General features: G+C 39.9%; 1 protein-coding gene across 5 annotated transcripts in view; it reads left to right on the forward strand.

The window, feature by feature from the left end:
- Positions 1 to 25049, forward strand: part of Zdhhc20 (zinc finger DHHC-type palmitoyltransferase 20) — a 55794-nt gene that overhangs the window by 21947 nt on the left and 8798 nt on the right. For all 5 annotated transcript variants that reach the window (XM_052191327.1, XM_052191328.1, XM_052191329.1 and 2 more), the window contains exons 4-9: positions 4225 to 4345; positions 12464 to 12533; positions 14077 to 14109; positions 14824 to 14944; positions 23367 to 23505; positions 24302 to 24428. In XM_052191327.1, the coding sequence (XP_052047287.1) occupies positions 4225 to 4345; positions 12464 to 12533; positions 14077 to 14109; positions 14824 to 14944; positions 23367 to 23505; positions 24302 to 24428 (611 nt within the window). The remainder of the gene's footprint in view (positions 1 to 4224; positions 4346 to 12463; positions 12534 to 14076; positions 14110 to 14823; positions 14945 to 23366; positions 23506 to 24301; positions 24429 to 25049) is intronic.

Genomic DNA, 25049 nt, shown 5'->3' on the forward strand with positions numbered 1-25049 from the left:
GAGATGTTGTGTTTAGAGCTGACCAGTCAACAGTCATGTATTCTTAGCACTTTGTCTCTGCATTAACCGTCAGCCACTGTAAACAAGCTTCTGACCAAGGCTGAGAGTGCAGCTCTGCTGTATGGGAAAGACATGAGTATTCACGAGGCAGTTTGACACTGAGTCATCCGTTTGGCAAAGCAACAGTAATAGCGATGGGATATGTCACCATCACTGACCTACCCTTCAGCCATGGGCATTTATCTGGATTTCCTACTAGGAATGAGTTCCCTCTGTGGAGTGGGCATCAGATTTGTCAGCCACGCTGTTACTGCACTGGTGGACAACTCCTGGCCTGGCAGGTGCAGGTATTTTAGTGCATAAAGCCCTCCGCTGGGAAGTCTTTTCTCTATCAGCAACCTGATAGCACCTGTAATGCTATTGCACTGATTTTTATTTTACAATTCTTTATTTTGAAGGCCAGATTTCTTTTTATTTGTCTTTAGATCTGTGTCATTTGAAACAGTGCTTAGCTGTTCATTATTTTTATTTTATGTGTATGAGTGTTGTACTGCAGGTATAAATGTGCACTGCACTGTGTCTGGAGTTGGTGAAGATTCAGAAAAGGGTGCTGAGTCTTCTGAGATTAGAGTCAATGACAGTCATAAGCTGGCATGCTGGTGCTGGGAACCAAACTCAGGTCCTCTGGAGTAACAGTAGATGTTCTTACTCACTCACTGAACCAGCCACCTTCTCAACCATGGGCCTTGATGAGTTGTTACTGCTGCTGTTTTGTTTTGGGAGACCGAGCTTCTTTGTGTAGCTCTGGCTGCCCTGAATTTGCTCTATAGACCAGGCTACTCTCAAGCTCAGAGGTCTGCCTGTGTCTGCCTCCTGAGTATTAAAGGCATGTCCTGCTGCACCTGGCATCTTCATTGCTATTAAATATATGTTTATGGTTAGACTCTGAGTGAGTTTGTAGTCTGGCTGCACAGGCAACTGGGTCAGGAAGGATGCTTGAATGCAGGAGTTTGAGATGATCCTGAGCAGCATAGCAAAACTGCCCCTTTAAAACAATGATGTAAAAGTATCTATTCTCAGTCATTTTGCTGCTGGGGATTGAACCCAGCACTTTGTGCATGCTAAATTCATGCAGAACCATACTTGATTTAATTTACATATTTATGTGGAATTTTCTGAACATTGAATTTAAGCTAATAAAAGCATCTATTAATTTAATTTGGATTACAGTCAGTAGTATTGAACATTGTATATTCTGGTATCTGAAAGTTTTCATTGACCTTAATTCTTAAGGGAAAAAAGTGATGATGGGTAAAAGTGCAGTCAAGCTGAGGTCTGGAATACTCCTGCAGGCTAGATATGTCAGTCCAGAGTAACTGCAGATACCTGGTCAGAGGCTCTGCTGTGTAATTATTGAACATCATACCATGAGATTTTACTTTCCTTCCTGAAAGTGTTGAGTCTATGAGGCATAGGAAAGTTTGTGTAGACTTTCACCGTAAGACTGAATACATTTCTGACTGTTCTTCATTTTGAGAAAGCCATGCTGTATAACCTAGGAAGATGTTCTTAATCTTAATGCACTGTGTTGTTGAGGTTTTGTAAGCAGTGACAGCAGTAGTAAAAAGCAAGAGTGTTCACCTTAGTGTCGCTAGAAAAAGATTCCAGAGGATACAGACCATTTGTCTTTGCCTGTGATTTGTAATGAGAAAATTTTCTGATCTCTTACATAGTTTCCTGAGCTCAAGCTATTGTCTTGTTTATAACAGGATGCATAGTCCATCACACTTAGCAATGATGGGGCAGTTCCCTGTTTGAGTTAGCACAGATCACGGTGTTCCTTAAGTGGGACTCTGTGAAATTCTAGTTAATGAGTCCTTGGCTTTTTAAAAAGAAAACACAAATAAGTAAAAATGGAGGGTCACTATTGTTAAAATATGAAACATGATTAAAAAACTAAGTTATTCTTAGTTTTAAAAAGCAAAACTTTCAGATAGACTTGATTTTAAAAAATGTAGAAATTCCTAGTTATAAGAAGTCATGAAAGAAGGAAGGCCATTGGGATGACATAAAAAGATCAACTAAATTCATACTTGGTAAGAAAATGTACCTGAAATGAACCCATTTGGTGTCTTGGTGGCACGGGTAGAGGAGATGAGAGAGGATTATACATTCAAGGCCAGCCTGGGCTACATAGCTGGTTCTAGGCCAGTCTGGGATACATAGCAAGATCCTGTTTCAAAAAATAAATAAATAAACTAAAGGGAGGACTCCATGGTTTTGGGGTATTTTGTTGTTTTTTTGTCTTTTTGAGTTTGTCTTGAGTTTTGGCTTTGGGGTTTTTGTTTGTTTTTTTGTTTTGAGAGAAAGAGGAAGAACATGAAGTCGGTAAGGACGTGGGGAAGGAGGATGTTGGAGTTGGGAGAGGCAAGAATATATGATAATGTATTTTTATGAAAACTATTTTTAAGCTCCCCCCAAAACAAATCTAGAGCCAGAAACACCTATGAAAGGAGTATCTCACTGGGGAGGGGAGAGAGAGGTGATGAACCTGGGTGACTGAAGGGAATATAGCACAGTTGGTTGCCTTTTTAAAAATGAAAAACAAGGGGGCTGGAGAGATGGCTCAGCGGGTTAAGAGCACCGACTGCTCTTCCAAAGGTCATGAGTTCAAATCCCAGCACCCACATGGTGGCTCACAACCATCCGTAAAGAGATCTGACATCCTCTTCCGGTGTCTGAAGACAGCTACAGTGTACTTACATATGATAAATAAATAAATATCTTAAAAAAATAATTTAAAAAAAAATGAAAAACAAAACAAAATAAAACAGTGGGGCTGGAGAGATGACTCCGCAGTTAAGAACACATGATAGATGGTGTCTCAAAAGTCTGTCATCTAGCTCCAGAGGATCCAGTGTCTCTGGCTTCTGCTAACACTACACTAACATGCATTCACCCGCATGCAAGCACACACCTACACATAATTAAAAGAAAAAATAGATTTAAAACAATGAAAAGTGTGAGCAGCACCTTGTATTTCATTGAGGCATTTGGAAAACAGACATGGGGCTCCTTTTCAGGGACTTCACTATAACTAGAGCATAGCAACCTTTGGGCTTTCTTTGTAAAAATTAAATTCTCTAGAACATTAGCTCTGGTCAGAGAAGCTGCTTTCTGTATAGGGTGGTAGCAGTTACTGCAGAGACATAACTGGTCAAAACACTGAGAAGAAATGATTTGTTGAGCACTCAGCCCTGAGCGGGGGCATTTGTATCACTTCCTCCATGGCTCAGGAACACTGGGGAAGAACAGGAGGAGCGGAGCTGGACTGATGCTGCATGCCTGTAGTCTCAGCCTGGTCTGCAGACCCAGTTCCAGGACAGCCATGGCTACACAGAAAAACAAAGAAACAGAGAAGGAAAGGCAGCATTGGTGGGGGAGGTTCAGCTGGTAAAGTGCTTGTTGTCAGAACCTGAATTCAGATTCGTAGCATATAAGCTGAATACATCGCCTTTGTGTCCTCAGCCGTGGTGCAGCACAGACAGGTGCCTGATTCATGGGAGCTATTGGTTAGCTCTCCATGCCAGCAGCAACGTCCAGTAAGAGACCCTGGCTCAAAAAACAGTGTGGAGAATGATTGAGAAAACCCTTCACGCTGATCTCCATCCTCTACACATACCACACCACACTCAGAGCATTAGCACACTTGTGTATACACCCATCGTGAGCACATACACATATATAAACATGCAGGTAGAGAAGGAAGACACTTGACAGTAACGTTTACATTTATTTACGTTTACTTATAAATGTTTCATATTTACTTAGTTATATGTACTTATTTATATACATAGTTTATTTAATTTTACTTATATAATTGTTAAAAAAATATTTGGTGTCACTAGGCAATCTACCACTAAGCCATATTTCTCAGCCCTCAACATTTTTTTAACTGAGTGATTTATTAAGGATTTAAATTTCACCTGTAAAAGGCAAAGGTGCAAAAATAATGGAATTCCTGACCTAAGCCGTCGCTAGAAGGAAGTGCTAACACTTTTAATCTGTGCAGTTTTTGTTAAAATATACACGAAATTAAGTTGGAAATGAGTTTTGTTTTCATGAAGCACAGTATTTGGGGGTCCTCCCCCTATTTCAGGTAAAACGTTTTCTTAGCACACTAGCTAAGAAGTACAAATTTAGCCGTTGTCTCTCTCCATCTAGTTCTATCTGTCAAACTCTGAGAAGGAACGTTATGAGAAGGAGTTCAGCCAAGAAAGACAGCAAGACATTCTGAGAAGGGCTGCAAGAGACCTGCCTGTCTATACCACGTCAGCTTCAAAAGGTGAGAGAAGCGGGCTGGGCTTTGCAGAGGGGTTTTAAATGTGCGTGTCTCTGTTAGATAGACTGCTTGACTCGACTGATCACAGTTTCCTGTTTCCTGCTTCTTGTGTGGTGTTTCAGATGTAATGCAGCTTCTCAGAGGGTTCAATGCGAATCTGGGTTTAGTTTGTCTTGTTGCCTGTTTCCGCCTTAATAGCCTTCTTGGCTAGAGCTTTCAAATCCTGTTCCTACTACACTATCATTTGAAAGTTCCAATTTAAATGAACTATTCTATGCCACTGTATAAAAGAAATCAAGAATGTGTGAAATATGGGGAGAAGTAAAGACAATGGGGAGAAAATTTACTGAGACACGATTTTTGAGGCCAAGCTAGGAACTCGGTGCTGGCTAGTTTTATGTCAACATGATACAAACTAGAATCATCAGAGAGGAGGAAACTTCAACTGGGAAAATGAGATCAGCCAAGCCTGTAGAGCATTTTCTTAATTAGTGATGGAGGAGGGCCCAGCCCATTGTGAGTGATTTCATCCCCAGGCTGGTGGTCCTGGGTTCTATAAAAAAGCAGGAGGAGCAAGCCAGTAAGAAGCACCCTCCATGGCCTTTGCATCAGTTCCTGCCTCCAGGTTCCAGCTGTACTGAGTTGCTGTCCTGACACCCTTCAGTGGACTACGCTGTGGAAGTGTAATCCAAACCCTTTCCTTTTGGAGTTGTGTTGGTCAGGTGTTTCATTACAGCACTAGCAATCCTAACAAGCCCAACTCATTTTCCTGGTTCTAGCCTGCCTGTTTCCTCTGGGACACTGCTAAGGGTCAGCTGAGACATCATTTCCTTTACTTGGGTTTCACTGTTTGGTAGAGAGGAATCAGAGGTGCTGAGCTGGTCACTCTACTAGAGGGAATTGTTTAAATGATATACCTTGTTAATTGGTTCAGACAAGATAGTAGCAGCTCAATGGTTCCTTTGTGCTGAGTTGTACAGAACTCATTGAAACTTACAATAACCCCATGGGGTAGATAGCACAGTCCCACATGTACATGGCAAAGTAAGACACTGTCCTGGGATAATCTTGTCACCATAATGAGAACCAACCCAGGGAGCTGTGAGACCAGTGAAAAGCAGCAGAGAAACCAAAACATAGGTTGGGAGTTATTGCCGGACTTCCTGACAGAAGCATGGGCTGGCCTTGAACTCAGATCCTCCTGCCTTGGCCACTGGAGTGCTAGGATGGAGTCAGGCGTATTGCAGGCATTTGAGTGCAATTATAAACATTTACAGAGTTGTTCCATTTATAGCATGCTGGCAGACTGCAGGAAAATCAACTGTGATCACTCTGGGGAGTTCTTGTACTGTGACTCAGCATGGCAGGCAATAGATAATGTCAAGTTGACTCCCTATGGACACAGGTTGAATTACTTGTTTAGGATTATTATAGGGCTGTATGTGAAGAAACAGGCATTGAATTCAAGTATTCTAATTTTGGAACCCAATGGGCTTCTCAGGGACAGAGCACACAATCAGGGAGCCTTCCTTTGTGGCTGTGTATAAATCCTGACTTAAAGTTTTAAACGAGAATAGTGGTTCACACCTTTAATCCCAGCAGGTAGAGTATGAGTTTGAGGCTATCCTGGTTACATCATTACATAGTTAGGCACTGTCTTAAAAAACAAAACAAGAGCTGGAGAGATGGCTCAGGGGTTAAGAATACCAACTGCTCGTCTAGAGGTCCTGAGTTCAATTCCTAGCAATCACATGGTGGCTCACAACCATGTAATGGGATCTGACATCCTCTTCTGGTGTGACTGAAGACAGTGACAGTGTATACACATATATGAAATAAATAAATTATAACAAAATGGAAAAGAGCTAGAAAAGTCTTAATTATGTGCAATATTTTAAGGAGTATATTGGGATTTTAAAGATAGAAAACAAATGGTGGGTTGGTAACATGGCTCAGTGGGTAAGAGTGCTTACTTAACATGAGGACCTGAGCTTTAATCTCTGACACCCATGTAAAAGTCCCAGCATTGCAGTGTGTACCTGTAACACCGCAGAGTGAAGACAGGCGCTTCCTGAGAGCACTAGCCAGCCAACCTAGCCAAAACAGCAAGCTTCCTGCTCAGGGTGAGATCCTGTGTCAAAGTAATGGAAGACTTTCTCCTGGCCTCCACACAAGTGTGTACAACACTCATACAACACACAGACAACACATGATAAACAATACAACTAGCTTATTACTGTACCGAATAAGCATATCTCTTGCAGATAAAACTTTCATTTTTCTTTATTAGTGCTGTGCAAAGCACTTAAACATTTGAAGCCCACGTTACCTCAGTAGCCACAGAAGTCAGTTTGATGCTGAAGGCAGTGCAGTCTGAAGAGTTCAGAGGCCTCAAGGTCAAGCCAGGATTTGTGACTTACACACAGGATTTCAGGATGAAGCAGAGTTGGAGTTTATCAAGAAAAAGTTTCCAGCTGGAGAGATGGCTCAGCAGCTAAGAGTACTGACTGCTCTTCTAGAGGTGCTGAGTTCAATTCCCAGCAACCACATGGTGGCACACAACCTTCTGCAAAGGGATCTGATGCCCTCTGTACCTTGTACAGACTTCAGACTGGAGAGATTAAAAACAGGTCAGAAAGCCAAAGACACTCTTAGTGTACATAGGTCATGCCGAGTTCAGAGCATGCACTCTGACTGCAAACATGGTTCATACTATTGTAAGGTTTTCTTCATTTGTAGCCAGCAAGGATGAGAGGCCCACCCCCTTGCCTCCTGTCCTGTTGCAGTCTCTTCATTTCAACATAAGAATAATGTCTATGTCCCTGGGTTGTTAGAAATATTAAAAAAAATATTAAATGAAATTATGTCTAAAACACCTGGGTGTGCAGCTCAGTATATGATGAAGTTTTAGCAAACCTCAGTTCCAACAGGTCATTTAAAATAGTCCTTTTTTATATAGAATTTTGAAATAACTGGTTTATAATAGTGATTGTAGTTCTATATATTAGATGTTTTAAACCCTGATCATATTTTCAGGATGAATTCCCAAGCTGTGTAAAATTTGAGCAGTGTATAGTTGTCAAAAGTATGTTCATAGTTTTTTTTTTTTTTAATATAGTCTAATTAGGTAGCTCCGGTTAACCTATAAGTCACAGTGATCCACCTGCCTCTGTCTCTGTGGTTCTGGGATTAAAGGCATATGCTACTACACCTGGCTAAGATCATGCAGTTTTAAAGTAGTACATGTTGTCCCCAAAGATAGAGAGCTATTTGTATAAAAAAGTGATTCTTAACTAAGCCCAGTACTAAGGGTAGGAGAATTAAAATTCAAGGCTAGCCAGTTTTATATTTTTGAGACAGGGTCTCTGTATAGCCCTGGTTGTCTTGGGACTCGACTCACTATGTAGACTAGACTGACCTTGTGTTTACAGAGATCTATCTCCCTCTGCCTCCTGCTTCCTGAAGGGCTGGATTTAAGATTTATACCATAATGCTTGGCTATGTTCTTTTTTCTTATTTTTAATTTTATTTATTTAATGATTGAGTGCTCTGCAGCATATATATCCCTGCAGGAAGAGGGCAATTATATCCCCCTGTAGATGGTTGTGAGCCACCATGTGGTTGCTGGGAATTGAACTTACGACCTCTAAGAGCCAGTGCTCTTAACTGAGCCATCTCTCCAGCCCTGTGTTCTGTTTCTTAACTCTCCCCTTGATGTGTGTCAAACTCAGGGCCTCTCAAAGTGTAGGCAGGCACTCTGTTACTGAGATACAGCTTGAGCCCTCAGCTATGATTTCTAACCATAAAGTTCTGACACCAGCATATTGTAATCATTATGTTTAATAGTTCCTCGCTTGGTGGTGGTGGCACACGCCTGTAATCCCAGCACTCTGGGAGGCAGAGGCAGGCAGATTTCTGAGTTGGAGGCCAGCCTGGTCTACAGAATGAGTTCCAGGACAGCCAGGGCTATACAGGGAAACCCTGTCTCGAAAAAAACAAAATCAAAAAAACCCCAAAAAATAAAAAAAATAGTTTTCTTTTTTACTTACAGCAGATTCAAGGATCTTAGTACAGTAACCTTCCAAGTCCTGCGCGGTATACCAAGCATTAGGTAGAGTTATAGTTGTATACATAGTCCATGTCAGCGCTGCCTTGGCAGCCCGAACATGGCATGCTCAGCTACGTACTACATACAGCCTACCACCATCTACAGGGGGTATAATGCCCTCTTCCTACAGGGGGATATAATTGCCCTCTTCCCACAGTGGGAGATATATGCCGCAGAGCACTCAGACTTAAAATAAATAAAATTAAAAATAAGAAAAAAAGAACATAGCCAGGCCTTATGGTATAAATCTTAAATGTAGCCCTTCTGGAAGCAGGTAAGTCTTTAGGAAGTCAATTAAAGGGATTCATGAGCATTTGATTGTTTTTTTCCCCTGAGATTTATTCAGTGTGTTCACAATTGGGAAGAAAGACAACAAAATCTGGTAACTTCCTGAGCCTATCTATGGTATCCTAATGTGAGGGTAAAGTTGAGATCTGAGGTAAGAGGTGCATATAACCAAGCAGTCCTGGACCTTGTGTGGCGCTGCACAGCTCTCGCTCGGCAGCTTCCATCTCTGGCAGTGTTTTCTGACTAGTAAATTCGGGGAGATAAGTCCCTCCTCTGGGTGTCCCAAGACCTCAGCCTTTCTTCTACCTGCATGAGATTCCTTGTGAAATTCCTGCTTCTTGATGTCCTTTGTTTGAGTAGTTTGATAGCCCAAGAGGGGTTCCAGGCATCTCTTCCGCATATCTTCATTTCTGGCACATTTTATCAACAAAGAAGCTGCACCTTGGGTTCCTGTTCCTATGATTTCAGAAGGATCTGACAGTTTGCCCCAGCACATCCCAGGAATCCTCTGTCGGAGTTCATTATTCCCCTGGGCTTGTGCCTTTCTTTTGATTTGGTGTCTGTCCATCCAGTTAGAGCCATTCTTGTGTTTCTATCTTTAAAAGGATACTTGTACTTTAATGAGTTGTTATTTGAACCTTTCAAACGCATAGAAAACAGATTTCCATTTAAAGTCTAGTGTCATGGAGGCAGGAGACAGGTTTACCTTGTTCACATTTATTTCTGGAAATGGGCAGTGTTTGCCATATAGAGAAACTCTGAAGAACACCCTATCCACACCGCTGCTCGTCTGCCTTCAGCACTGTCCTTGTCTGGCTGCTCTACAAGAAACTGAAGTTTCTGTTGATTGCAGCCGTTTCATTAGCTTTAGCTGCTCATTTATTAGGCATTGTTTGTTTCATCTTCCTCCTGTCCTCCCTCCTTTAGACAGGGTTTCACTGTGCAGCCCTAAAGTTCATCGTGATCTACCCGTCTCTGCCTTCCAAGTCCTGGATTGCAATACCACAGCTGACTCCAACCCGTTTGTTTTTACAGGGCCTGCTACCAGACCTGTGCACAGCTGTCACAGGTTGAGTGGAGGGAGGATGTAGAGGAAAAGGAATATAAGGTGCTTGGCTGCTTTCTGGTCCTGAGCTTACTATACGTGTAGCCCTTATGTTTGTTTCCTGTGTGGGCTCAGCATCAGTGGCACCATCTTCAGCTTGCTGTCTGTTCCTTAATGGGATATGCGTTTTGTGTGGGAAATTCTTGTTTTGCAGAATAATATGCTATACAGATATACCATGAAGTATAAGGCCATTTTCATCTATAAAATTATTCTTAAGTATTGGAGCAATAGGGTTCTGCAGTTAAGAGCACTGGCTGATCTTCCAGAGGACCTAGGTTCAATGCCCGGCTCTCAACTGTCTGTAATTCCAGTCTCTTAGGGATCTCATGCCCTCTTATGGCCACCAAGCGCAAACCAGCTTTATAGAACATACATTCACGCAAAATACTTACACCAGAAAAAAGACAAAATCAAAACAAAAAACCAAAACCAAAAAAGAATAACATTTTGAAATGTAAAAAAAGAAAATATCCAATTAAAAAAATAATAACAACAAACCCCAGAAATTCTTCCTGGTTTTCATTATTTAAAATGACTGTAATGAGCATCCTTATTTGTCTTTTCTTTTTTAAAGATATTTTTATTTATTATATGTAAGTACACTGTAGCTGTCTTCAGACACATCAGAAGAGGGCATCTGATCTCATTATGGATGGTTGTGAGCCACCATGTGGTTGCTGGGAATTGAACTCAGGACCCCTGGAAGAACAGGCAGTAGTACTCTTAACTACTGAGCCATCTCTCCAGCCCATTTGTCATTTTTTAAAAATATTTATTTTTATTAGGTTTAGTTGTGTGTGTCTGCATGCAGGTATGTATACTCAGAGGCCAGAGGAGTTCCAGATGGCTGAGAAGAGCCTTGACGTGGTGCTGGGGCTGTGAGAGCAAGCAGTTTTCTGTTGCAGACTCTGTCCTCTCTAAAGAGAATCTTCATTTTTCAAAATAGTGTTTCATTTTGTTTCCTCTGAAGTTTCCTGTATCCCAGACAGGCCTCAAACTCCCAGTGTAATTAGTTGATAATGACCTTGAACTTCTGCCTCAGGCCTCCCAGGTCCTGGGACAATAGGCATGCACTAATGTGTCTTGTACATGCGGTGGCGGACTTCAATCTAGGGCTTTGAGCAAGAGTGCTGGGCTGGCATTGAGCCATCCGAGCTACATCCTCAGCCTCAAACCCTTTGTTTTCTCAGATGTTGTAAAGGTAGATACTGTCCTTACTGTCTGATGTCATTGCCTAATATGCTATTTATTTTTTGCCACTGTTAGTTCCTAGAATATAGAGTGTATAAGCTTTATAAAGCAGGGATTTTTGTTTAGAATACCTGGCACATAGTAGGTGATCAGTGTATTTTGAACAATAGAATGTGAACCAGGTAATAGTGTAACAGTATTAGAATTTAATTAGAAAGAAGTTTTTGTTGTTATTCCAAAATAAATTGTCATTGGTCTAGGATAGGGATAGATGCAGACAGAAGGTATTTAGAGGGTCTTTAAAAAAAGCCTTTTCAAAACTTCAAACGCAGAATGCTTTAAGATGCCTCTAAGTACATTGATAAGCTGTTATAGACACCGTGCTATATCAACAAACATTGGGCTTGGGACTCTGCACTGGAGTTCTGGCTGTTTAAGTTATTAATCTTGGCATTTGGCCTTCTGCTAGTCACTTACTTTGCATCTACTTTATTTGGTTTGAAAACTTCTGAGAGGATACATCATGAAGTCCCCTTTCTCTTGACATTTTGAGAAGCTCTCTGTGTACTCTGATATTTTTAAATTAATCACTGTCAGTTTCCAGAGTATATGTTAAAAATCAGCTTTATAAAGCTTACACATTGTCTTAGTTTGGGCTTTATGGCTGTGAAGAGACGCCATGACCACAGCAACTCTTACAAAGGAAAACATTTAATTGGGGCTGGTTCAGTCCATTATCATCATGGTGGGAAGCATGGCAGGGTGCAGGCAGGCATGGTGCTAGAGAAGGAGCTGACAGTTTAAAACCTTTTTTTTTTTTTTTTTTGTAAATTTTCTTTATATTTCAGATGATGTTGTCCCCTTTCTTGGTTTCCCCTCCAAAAACCCCCAATCCCACCCCCTTCCCTCCACTCACCAACCCACCCAATCCCACTTCCCTGTTCTGGCATTCTCCTACACTGGGACATCGAACCTTCACAGGACCAAGGGCCTCTCCTCCCATTGATGTCCCATAAGACCATCCTCTACTACATATGCAACTGGAGCCATGGGTCCCCCCATGTGTACTCTTTGATTGGTGGTTTAGTCCCTGGAGCTCTGGGGGTACTGGTTGGTTCATATTGTTGCTCCTCCTATGGGGCTGCAAACCCTCAGCTCCATGGGTCCTTTCTCTAGCTCCTTCACTGGGGACCCTGAGCTCTGTCCAGTGGTTGGCTGTGAGCAGGCAGCAGTAATGAATGAGCCCCTAGGCCTGGTTTTAAGCTTCTGAGACCTCAAACCCCACCCTCTAGTGACACACTTCCTCCAACAAAGCCACACCTACTCCAGCAAGGCCACACTTCTAATGTTGCCACTCTCTATGGACCTTTGGTGGCCATTTTTATTCAAACCACACACCTTTGAGTTTCTTCTTTTCTCTCTCTAGCTATCCGATATTGTGAAAAATGTCAGTTGATTAAACCTGACCGAGCCCATCACTGCTCAGCATGTGATAGGTGAGTGTTACTCAGTTTGCCTTCCTTTAGCTCTAACCTAGAACTTGGTAACAAACAGACATTACATGTTTCTTCATATTTAGCAAAATCATTTCATCTTTTCTTATTATTTGCTGTGGATATAGAGCTATCATGATTATGTAAGCTAGAATATACTAGAAGATTTTCTCTGCTAGTTGAATAGAATTTTAACTTTAAATATGGTTTCTGTACTGTGCTTAATGTAATGTTAATGAGCCAATGGTTACAGCCTCCTTGTAAAATATGATTGATTACTTCTTGGATTAGATACTATAATGATATTTTCTTGTTTTATTATCAGTGTTGATATTAAAAAATATCAGTGAAGTGAACGCTATAATTGTTCTTATCTGCCATCATTTCCATTTTAATCCTTGTTTTCATATGAGAAGTTAGTTTAAAACCCTGACTAATCCAAGCCACTTAGACAAGCTGTGCAACTTTCTGTGTGTTAGGTTTCTCATTCTTACTTTATTTGTGAGATCTGTGGTTTCACTTTCTACATGTATAAAATAAGTATTCTAGAGGGAGGAAAATTTGCTTTTGCTTTGGTTCCTTGTGGCAAAAGTATAGTAGTATTAAAGAATAGACGGTTCAGTGGTTAAGAATACTGGCTGCTAGCCGGGCGTGGTGGCGCACGCCTGTAATCCCAGCACTCTGGGAGGCCAAGGCAGGCGGATTTCTGAGTTCGAGGCCAGTCTGCTCTACAGGGTGAGTTCCAGGACAGCCAGGGCTACACAGAGAAACCCTATCTCAAAAAACCAAAAAAAAAAAAAAAGAATACTGGCTATTCTTCCAGAGTTCTCTGAGTTCAATTTTCAGCAACTACATGGTGGCTCACAACTGTCTGTAATGGGATCCAGTGCCCTCTTCTGGCATGGAGGTGTATATGCAGATAGAGCATTCACATTAAATAAATACATCTTTTAAAAAAAACCAAACAGAATATAGGAACTTGACTGTCTCAATCTAGGTTTTAATGTCTTGATGTTCACTTCTAAAGATCATTACTGTTGATCTGCACATGCTCATAATGCTAGAGGCCATCTGTTTCTCTCTGTTTAAAGATTTACTTTTATGTATATAAATACATTGTTGCTGTCTTCAGACACACCAGAAGAGGGTCAGATCCCATTACAGATGGTTGTGAGCACCATGTGGTTGCTGGGATTTGACTCCAGACCTCTGGAAGAGCAGTCAGTGTTCGTAACCACTGAGCCATCTCTCCAGCTCTTAGCTGGTGTTTAAATTAGGCATTTTTAATGGACTAAAAGTCATTCCCCACATCTGAATAATAAGATGCCATTTGGTCTGGTCCAATGAGCTAGATGAAATCAACTGACTTCACAATGTAAAAACCTTGTGACTGTTTACCAGTGGAGGTACTTACAGAATATCACAAGTTACCTGGTGTTTCTAGGTTGCTTTATACAATTTAGTTTTAAGGGGATGTTTTCAGTAAAATAATGAGAAACTAGAGTCATAATTTTTCTGCATGACTTTTCTTATGCTTGCTTCTTAGATGTGTTCTTAAAATGGATCATCACTGTCCGTGGTATGTATGAAAATGGTGGGATTGCCCGAGCCAAGGGGGCCAGGGTTGAGCATCAGAAGCAGGAAATTGAGGATGACTTTTTTTTTTTTTTTTAGTAATCCTTTTTTTTTTTTTTTAAATCTCATGGTGCTGTTTTTTAGCTCCAGAGTCCCAACACATTCTAAACATGCCCTCTCTACAACTAAAACCATTCACCTACTCTAATATTCCTATATTTGATTCGGTTCAATTATTTATATTTAAGCTCAGTTAAATTACTAATATGTACATATACATAGGAATCTGTATATTTTTTCCTTTAAAAATACCTTCTGATAAATACATATCCAGATGTTGATATGTTAAGAATTAACATTAGAGTTGCAAAATCTATATAATGTTAATTAAAAACATCCATAGTTAAGATACTGTTTTCTACTTCTCACTTGACCTATTGCCAAGTAATGGCGACATAAAGCTTTTTGGCCCACTTTTTCCTTCTCACGACTAAAAGGCATACATTAATTTACTGTTTTAACCATCTCTATAAGGTTAGTAACATCAGGTTTATTCCTACTTTTGTATAACTGTCAGAATTTTCACATCTCACAGAGTTGAGCTGTTTGATAAGACAGACCCACCCTTCTCCCACAAGTCTGAGACCCCATTTTGATTTCTGTTTCTGTGCTTATGACTTGTCATATTTTTATAATGTTACTTTCTATATTCTTCCAGGGTGAATAACTGTGTGGGATTTACTAATTACAAATTCTTCATGCTGTTTTTGTTGTATTCCCTACTATATTGCCTCTTTGTGGCTGCAACAGTTTTAGAGTATTTTATAAAATTTTGGACGGTAAGTCTTTTTTCTGTCTTAAACATATGTAGAAGATATGTATTTGAAAGAGTCACTTAGTACTTTTTATAAGTAGATCAGATTAGATTTTATAATGTTGCAGACAAGACTATACTTACCTTCATATAAATTGCATGTATTCTTGTAAATACATGTATTTACATAGACTAGAAGTGTCTCTCTGATGCAGATTGCCAGAAGAGCTGATTTAGAGAAGTCAGTGCTTGCACTTGGCTTACTCAAACTCGCTGCACTTTCGCAGTCAGAGTGACGCCCTTGGGCCCAGGCGACTGCTTGCTACTTCTTTACATACTTTTTTTTTTCTCAGAATTTTAAAAAATATTTATTTTTGGGCTGGAGAGATGGCTCAGCGGTTAAGAGCACTGACTGCTCTTCTGAAGGCCCTGAGTTCAAATCCCAGCAACCACATGGTGGCTCACAAGCATCCATAACAAGATCTGACGCCCTGTTCTGGAGTGTCTGAAGACAGCTACAGTGTATTTAATATATTAAGTAAATAAACAAATAAATAAAAAAAACCAAAAAAATATTTATTTTTATGTTGTGCATATGGTTGCTTTGCCATATAGGTAGGTGCACCAGGTGTGTGCCAGGTTCCTGCAGAGACCAGACCAGGGTGTCAGATCCTCTGGAACTAGACTTACAGAAGAGTAACTGCCATGTATGTTCTAGGAATTGAACCTGGGTCTTCTGCAGGAGCAGCCAATGCTCTTAACAGCTGAAATGTCTCTACAACCCCATCATTTCAGATTTTTAAAAAATGGCAAATAGTTGAAAATAATCAAATGTTTTAACAACAAGGAACTACAGTTTAATTCATCTGTGAGAGGAAAGCATGCAGAAACAAGCACCCAGTAGGGCAGTGACTGGGGGTGACCTCTGGAGTGTGCTGTGTACAAGGAACAAGGCATACATGAGTGCAAATAGTATGTGGTGGTGTCGGGGAGGGGGCGAGAAGTGACCTGTGAATGTGCCCTGGCCTCTCTGGGGATGTTAGAGTTGCTGAAAGCACTCACTGCTCAGAGGGACCACCAGGAGAAGAGACGTGCTTACTCCTGTTTTGGGGAGGTGTTGGGTACCATTGCAAATGCTTATCTATTCAGAGTACATAATCAAGTTGAAATCTTAATTTGTAAATTTATATTCTTGAGGGGAAAATAACTACAAAAGCGTGAAAAGAACTCTTAGTAGTGTGTAGAACAGCTGTTTTTTTATTAATAGCATTTTCTTGGTATTTGATTTTTTTATGTTTATATGCTACTGATATAATTTAGAAGTAGCTTTAAAATACATAAACTACCCTTTCATTAAATCTGTAAATATCTGGGTATTTTTCATCTCTATTTTTTCCCCTGGTGTTATTAGTCCCATTAAATGTAGGCTCAGTCCTGACTGTCTGAACCCAGTATCCAACCTTCAGTTGGTAATTACTGAGCTGGCAGACATGATGAAGCTGTCATAAAAATGCACGTTTCAAACCTGCTTTCTCTTCCCTTTCCATCCTTTTTCTCTGTGCTTATCTCACGTAACAGGAACAACCAACCAGTTCATTGGTTGACAGGCTACAATAGTGATGTCATCTCTGAGTTCTTGTTTGTCCTCTGATACCTAGGTCTAGAAGCAGGCAGATCTATATAATTATATATTCTTATAATTTGAACTCCATGAAGGCAAGAAATTTTGTCTTTTTCATCAATAGAATATCTAGGATATTAACTGGCACAAAACACAGTAGGTGTTTAGTAAATGTTTGCTGAATGGTAAAATATCCAAAGGAAGTTATTTTAGATTGCTCTTTCAATTGTGAAATTTGGAGTAATACTTAACTGCACAGAAGTGATAGATTAAATTAATGTAAACATATAAATGAAAAGCATCCAGTAGATGTCTGTCTGTCCATCCATCTGTGAGATCGTCTTAAATTAGCCAATCTAGTCTAGAACTCACCGTGTAACCTAAGCTCCTGGCAGTTCTGAGACTTTTGAGATGTCTTTGGTCTTCATTTTCTCGTTGTATGTCTCAAACCATTCCTGTCCTAACCATGTCTGTGTCCTAGTGCTGTGTTTTTAATATCTTTTCTTAAAATGTAGCACCTGTTGATTTATGAACAGAGTACCTAACTTTGTTAACTCTGCATGTGTAAGAATGTGTTTATTAGTCATAGCCATATCTTTTTATGAACTCAATTTTTGTTTTGTCTGCTTTTTCTGACTAGTTTTATTTTTAAGATTTATTTATTATGTGTACAGTGTTCTGACTGCATGTACACCTGAAGGCCAGAATAGAACATCACATTTTATTACAGGTGGTGATCCACCGTGTGGTTGCTGGGAACTGAACTCAGGACCTCTGAAAGAGCAGCCAGTGCTCTTAACATCTGAGCCATCTCTCCAGCTCCTTTCTGATAGATTTTTTGTTTCCATAGAAAAGATACTAATCTTTATTCATGATCTTGGTATAGATGAGACTTTCTTTAGTAAAATATAGAAATCCCCAGCGATAAAAACAAAGTTCATAATTTAGGCAGCACAAAAATTGTCAGTTTCTCCTACCAGGAGCCACTGTGCATATGTAGTGCATAGTGCACTCTGTTGGCTGAGACAGATTTGCCTGGGCCCAAGCTGTAGACAGCTTTCGCCACACAGCACAGCAAAGTCTCCAAGGTGAAAGGCAGCCCCAGTGTCCAGACCCTAACATTCTCATTTTCATGGCACCGGCTCCTTGAAGATACTCACTATCCTTTACTCTTGCTGCAAAATTTCTATTCACATTTTAGCTTGTATCTTCTAAACATGTTTTGTTTTTCTCAAAGTTTTCTATTTTTAAGCTCTTTTTGTTTGTGATTCTGTCTGCTCTCTGTTTGGTATGAGACTGTACAAGTCATTATTTCCTTTTCACACCTTTATTGTTTACATTTTCACAGTTAAACCATGATTTGGCAGAGGAGATAACCATGGCAACAAATATGTCCACATATTCTCTTTCTAACACCTGGAAAAGTTTTAAGCTATATATGTGTTTTGTTATTATCCAGCTCTGGTGAGGCCCACAGAGCTTAGAGCCTATTGCTACTGAGAAGATAATTACTCAAAGGCCTCAAAGAGAACAGACACAGCCTAATAGAAGTAAGGGGTGGTTTATTCAGGAGACTTAATAAGGGCAAGAGCTTTTGGAGCCTTAAAACCTTTAAGATTAGCCAGTTTGAGTAATCTCAGTGGATTCTTAGACAACTAAACTAAAAGAGTACTGCTTCCTGGTGGGGTAGCAACAGGGGTGGCAGGTTTGGAGTTTAGGTTCTGGGTTGGTTAGCATATGAAATTTGCCCTCCTTAGTATTGAGTTCTTTTCTAAGTACTGGCCAGCTTGTGAGGGCAGTATCTCCCCAAGGCAGTGAAGCCCCACGATCCCAGCGTGTCTGGACAGGACAATAAGGAGCCATGGTTTGTACACACGTTTGTTGTTACTGCAGTTATCAGAGTGAGAAGCTGAGATTGGAGAAATTAGGCAGCTCCCTAAGGTTACATATTTCATAGTATAGAAAACTAGAATTTAAGATCAGATTTGTACCTCAAAATCCACATACTTCTCAAGGACATTTGTTATTTAAAAGCAGTACAGCACTGAGTCATGGAACACAGTTATGCCTAGGAAATACCTTTATATTTTAGAGATTTTTACTAAAACATTATAATTGAGGGTGCTGGAGAGATGATGGATCATTGCGTTAGACCACTTGTTGCTCTTGCAGAGGACCCAGGTTTGAGACTCCATGCTGTCTCACATCCATTTATAGTCATGAACACGGTTCACATACATATGTGTATACAAAACCCACTTATTAAATCAAATCCTTAAAAACATGTGGTTTTTAAATTTTCAGCAAACTTCATCTGAAATACTCTGCACATCTTTAATCCCAGCACTTAGGAAGCTGAGCTGGTGATCTCTGAGTTGGAAGCCAGCCTGGTCCACAGAGTGAGTTCCAGAACAGCTGGAGCTATATGTGACATCTTGTCTCAAAAACAAAACTAGATAAGTTTTCTGCTCAGTGATAGCTTGTGAGCATAATGACCTTGGTCCCTGCACAGCATCAGGGAGATACAACCCAGCACTGTCCTGAGAAGATGCTTCCTTGTGGACTTCAACAGAGAGGAGTTTTAGGACAGATCAGAGTTAGCAAGTTCATTGAGTAGAGAGAAGATACTGTACATACATGCTTTAGAATAGCAATTCTCACCCTGTGGGTCATGACCTCCTTGGAGCCAAACAATTTTTACAGGAGTTGAAAATCAGATATCCTGTATATCAGATATTTACAGTTTGATTCATAACTTTAGCAGAACTATAGTTATTAAGTAGCAGCAAAAATACTTTTATATTTGGGGATCATCACAATAAATATGAGGAACCTGTATTAAAGGGTCACAGCATCAGGAAGGTCTGAGAGCCGCTGCTTTAGAATTAAGCACTGGTGGTAAGAGAGAGATGGGCGGGAAAATCGCATCACACTCTCAAGGCATGGATGTGGGCTTCTCCAGGTCATGTGTAGATAGCCTTTGATGGTTGCTTATGATTTTGTGGCTAAGTTACATTATTTGAAAGATGTAATCTAGAAGAGTTTAAGATAAAGCCAAGTTGACAATTTTCTAGAGTTTTAATTAGTAAAACAAAACTGAACTAGCATAGTTATTTCTCTTATTTTAAAGAATGTTGCTGCAAGACCCTACCTCTAAAACCAAAATGAGATCTTAAAAGTGGTTTTTGAGGTATATTTTTTTAGACTTAGAACTGACAGGAGAGTGCTAATACAGATAAATTCAAGGTCACAAACATTGTGTCCAAAATACGCAAGTTTTAAACACCTTTGTTTGAGATGTTAGAAAGACAAGCGTCTGTAGACACTGCCAGCTTTGTTAGTTGTGTTAAGTTTCTGGACTCTCAGTCAGTACAGGGTGCAAACTGTACCTCAGGGTTAAGCAGCCAATCTACCTTCACATACTTGGGTGCTTGAAATGGAGTAGATTGCATATTAAAGTGTGTGGAGAAGATGGGGCTCACAGAGAAGGGAAGATTTAAACGAAGGCAGAAGGGAACTGGTAGATGTCTGAGGGAAGAGCCTTTATGGGTGTCACTGGAGTGTTTTGGCTACACTAAGGGAACCTTTTCTCCATGTAATATTGTCTGTTCTGGAACTCACTGTAGACCAGCCTGGCCTCAGACTCAGAAATCTCCTTCTGCTTCCCAAGTGCTGGGATTAAAGGCGTGCTCCACTGCCACCTTGCTCCCAGGGATCTTTGTATAACTAGATTAGACTCAGGAAGGATACTAAGCGGAAGCCCAGGATCCTGGTAAGGCTAAGTGATAGAGGGACCTTGGAGATCTCTGGTCTCTCTCCAGTAAAGTGGGAAAAAGAGTGACATGCTGTGACTTGTCAAAGCTTCTGATTGCTGAGGTGAGTCGCAGCTGCCATTGTCCCCAGCTGAGGCAGGCAGTAGCAGTGACACCGATGAGTCATCAGGTCTCATTTCTGGAACCACTAAGAAAGCAGAGGCTAAAGACTTACATACAGATACACGTGGTAAATGTTTATTTAGCTCTTTTAAACACATTTCTTATATAATTGGACGGAAAAGTGCATATTTAGAGGGGCTCTGAGATGTGCTTGAAGAAAGAAATGGTTTTTCTTGTATTTTTTGTTCTTATTTTTTGGGAAAATATAGATCCTAAATTAGAGGACAGCTTCTTATATTCTTTCCAAATGCACACAACTGATAAAGCTTAGTTTCCAGGATAAAGTTTTTATGTTATTTTTCTTAATGCATTGTCTTTGTTTGCACAAGCTTTGCCGCAGGAAATCTACAGAGAATTGCCCAAAGGTAAAACACATTATTGCCATGACATTCTCATAATCTTTCAGAGTGAATGTATATAATTAAAATTTGCTCTACAATTGGCAACATAAACTAATTACTGTGTTTTAAATGTATAGTGGTTTCTCTGGTGGGGGGAGGAAGAGCTAAATGTCAGAAAATGCAATTTTATGGGGGAGATGATGTTCACTGATATAACTTTTGAGTCCTCAGGTTCAATCTCCAACACACACACACACACACACATATGCATGCACACTAACAGATTTTCAGTTAAGTCAAAGCTGTGTGTGTAGTGTGTTATGAGTATGGTACATGTACTGAATGTGCAGGGCTCACATATGTGGGAGGCCATATTGTATGTCTTCCTTTGCCATTTGCACTTTAGTGCCTTGAGACTGCACTGGCTAGCAAGCTCTCCTGGTCTGCCTCTCTGCCCTTACAGGGTGTGTGTAGCCACTCCCTCTCCTTATGTGAGTGCTTCCAGAAAACCTGTATCCTCCTAGCTCTCTAACCTTTCTATTACACACTTTTGTTATATATTAAAAAAATTTTTTAAGCTGGGTGGTGGTGGCGCCTGTCTGTAATCCCAGCACTTGGGAGGCAGAGGCAGATTTCTGAGTTCAAGACCAGCCTGGTCTACAGAGTGAGTTCCAGGACAGCCAGGGCTAGACAGAGAAACCCTGTCTCGAAAAAAAACAAATAAAAAAAATTTTTAAGATTTATTTATTTATTTTATGTAAATACACTGTAGCTGTCTTCACAGATGGTTGTGAGCCACCATGTGGTTGCTGGGACCTGAACTCAGGACCTTTGGAAGAGCAGTCGGTGCTTTTAATTGCTGAGCCATTTCTCCAGACCCTAAATTAATTTTTTTTAAATTATAGTTGTGTGTATGATGTGTGAACATGCAGGCAGGCACACATATTGAGATAAGAGGTTAATTTTGGAAGTCTTTTCTCCTTCAAACATGGGTTCCTAGGGATAGAACTCAGGCTGTTGGGTTTGAGCAAGCACAATTTAACCTCTTGAGCCTTCTTGCTGCTCCTTTGGTCAGAAATTTTTTAAAAATATATAAAAACCGTGTGTGTGTTTGTGTGTACGTGTACACCATAGAGGCCAGAAAAGGGCATCAGATCTTTTGAGATAGTTGTAAGTAGTTGTGAGCCATTGAGGTAGGTGCTGGGAACCTCTGGAAAAGTAGCCAGAGTTCTTAAAAAGGAGTCTTTTCTCCAGTCTGTTGTTGTTGCCCTCAACCCTGCCCCTTTTTTGAGATAGGATCTCTCTCCATGTAATCCTGGCTATCCTCATATGTAGGCCAGGATACATTTCAACATGCCTTATGGAGGTTGTCCTGTCTCTCCCTCTCAAGTACTGGCATTAAAGGCATGTGCTATCATACCCAGCCCATTAAATCATTTTTAAATAAGTAGGGCAACCTGTTGTGAAAGCCTCGAAGACCTGCCTATACAGTTTTGAGACAGTCTGATATGTCCCACAATGACCTTGAATTTACTGTGCAGTCAAAGATGCTTGAACTTCTGGTCCTCCTGCCTCTTATTCTTGAGTACTGGAATTACAGGAATGCTCTACCGTGTCCAGTTTCTTGTCATGGTAGGGATTGAATGTAGGACCTCATGCATATTAGGCAAGCATTTTTCTGACTGAACTACACCTCCAGCTCCTTTATGGCTTTATTTTAAGAGCAGTTATTCAAAGGCTTCTTCCTAGCCATATTTCTCTAAGAAGGAATGACAGAAACTGTTCATTCTTCAATACCTTATGGCAACTCTTACAAATAACAATTACCTACAGAGACTCCCAAGAAAAAAGAAACAAGGATAAGAAGGTGGGCAGGAGCACATCTAAGAACCTGGGCAGCTTGGAGGACAGGCGCACGGAAGTAGAGCTGAATATATCATATTCTACTTGTTTTAGACCATATATAATTAAGCAAATGGAAGTACCATGTTCCCCTGGATGTTGAGGAAAATCTGAATATGTATATAGGGTGTCAACAAAAATTGCTAGAGAGAAGAATCCATCTTCTCATTTTATGGCTGAATTACTGAGATTATTAGATGCTTAATGACTTTAAACTATTTATTTATTTATTTATTTATTTATTTATTTATTTATTTATTATGTGTATGGGTAGATATTTGCCTACCTTTATGTCTGTGTACCACGTAGTACATGCCTGGTGCCCCCAGAGGTCAGTAGAGGGTGTTGGATCTCCTAGGACTGGAGTTGCAGACAGTGGTAAGATGCCAAGTGGTGCTGGGAAGAACAGTCAGTGCTCTTAAGCCTGAGCTGTCTCTCCAGCCCTGAGGGACAGTTTATGAGGGCTCAGCCTGCTAGGATGGACCCATCATTTTCTTCTGTAGTCATTGTTTCAGAATATTTGGTCTCATTTTATTACTCTTAATGTATAACTTTTTATTTTGGCAGATTCAATCTTTATGAAAAACCAGAATAAGTTGCATTTTAGAGATTCAATATCCTTACAATTAATCCTTCTTCTTTCCTCAGAATGAGCCAACGGTTCATTTCCCCAGTGCAAAGTTCCACGTGTTGTTCCTTTTCTTTGTGTCTGCAATGTTCTTCGTCAGTGTGCTCTCGCTGTTTAGCTACCATTGCTGGCTGGTTGGAAAAAATAGAACAACAATAGGTAAACAGACTAAAATATACATTTTTAAAAAAATGATCACAAATGAATGTGAAATGAAAGATTGTAGTAGGTGATAAAGAAATGAAGAGTAACTGTGTTTAAACTTGACCATGTTGGGTACAGCGGGGGTATATATAAGACTAGTGTTGAAGAGAATTGTAGAAGTGACTGTATGTGTATGACTTCAGCAATGTATTAGATAACAAAGTTAATTGTCTATACATTATAAATAAAAGCTATTATTTTGAATAATAGACAGATTCTCATGCACTAGGGTAGTTCATTCTCAGACCCAAACCATTTTAAATCCTTCAGTTTATCTTCTTGCTAAGACAGAGCAGCACACTCCTTGTGCTCTTGACCCCCACAGATACACAGCCTGACTAAACAAGATAGCCACAGCTACACAGAGAGACCCTGGTGATTTATTTATTGATTTATTTATAAACAAATAAATGTAATATTAGATAATTATTTGGGCCTTTTGTTTTGGAGGGCTGGAATTAAAATATAATTTCACCAAGTAAGTGAAATTTATTTTTTTTAAAGTAGATTTTATTTTAATTAACATAATTGTATATTTTTTAATGTAACAATCAAATCATGATAATTAGGACATTTGTCATCTCAGATGCTTATCATTCCGTGTTATCTCCTGTTACATTACATTTATAGCTGTCTATATGAAAAACATTGATAAAAAATATTTCTCATCCTTCATAATTTTTAAACACAAAAAATTTATTTATTCATGTGTATCTACATGCTTGTGATTTTGTTTTCTTTTTGTAAACAGAATCATTTCGTGCACCTATGTTTTCTTATGGAATAGATGGAAATGGTTTCTCTCTTGGATGCAGTAAAAATTGGAGACAAGTCTTTGGTGATGAAAAGAAATATTGGCTAATTCCAATATTTTCAAGGTAAGTTACAAAATGTAGATGTCAGTGGTAGCCTCTGCCTCTGGCTAAATATCTTAAATATACATAAAATTATATATTTGCTTCCCCCCCACCCCCAAGACAGGGTTTCTCTATGTGGCCCTCGCTGTCCTGGAACTCATTCTGTAGACCAGGCTGGCCTCGAACTCAGAAATCCACCTGCCTCTGCCTTCCAAGTGCTGGGATTAAAGGCATGTGCCACCATGCCTGGCTATATATTTACCTTTTAAAAAATTAAGTACAGTAAGTATACATTTGAATGGAGAGTAGAAAAATAACTTTTAAAAGCTCTTCAAAATGAAATTAAATCACTTTCAGGAACATAAAAATATTTTCATAGATTACAGAACAGAAATAAAGTATGTGTGTAGGTGTTCCCTTTATTTTTAAAGATTTGTTTTATGTATATGAGTACTCTACCTGCATGTACACTTGCGTGCTAGAGGAGGGCACAGTATAGCTCTCAATACAGATGGTTGTGAGCCACCATGTAGTTGCTGGGAATTGAACTCAGGACCTCTGGAAGAGTTCTCTTAACCACAGAGCCATCTCTCCAGACCTTTTTTTTTTTTTTTTTTTTTAAGAGGTGGGGGGGAGGGAGGG

The sequence above is a fragment of the Apodemus sylvaticus genome, chromosome 8 (genome assembly GCF_947179515.1).
Source record: "Apodemus sylvaticus chromosome 8, mApoSyl1.1, whole genome shotgun sequence".
NCBI classification, from domain to species: Eukaryota; Metazoa; Chordata; class Mammalia; order Rodentia; family Muridae; genus Apodemus; species Apodemus sylvaticus.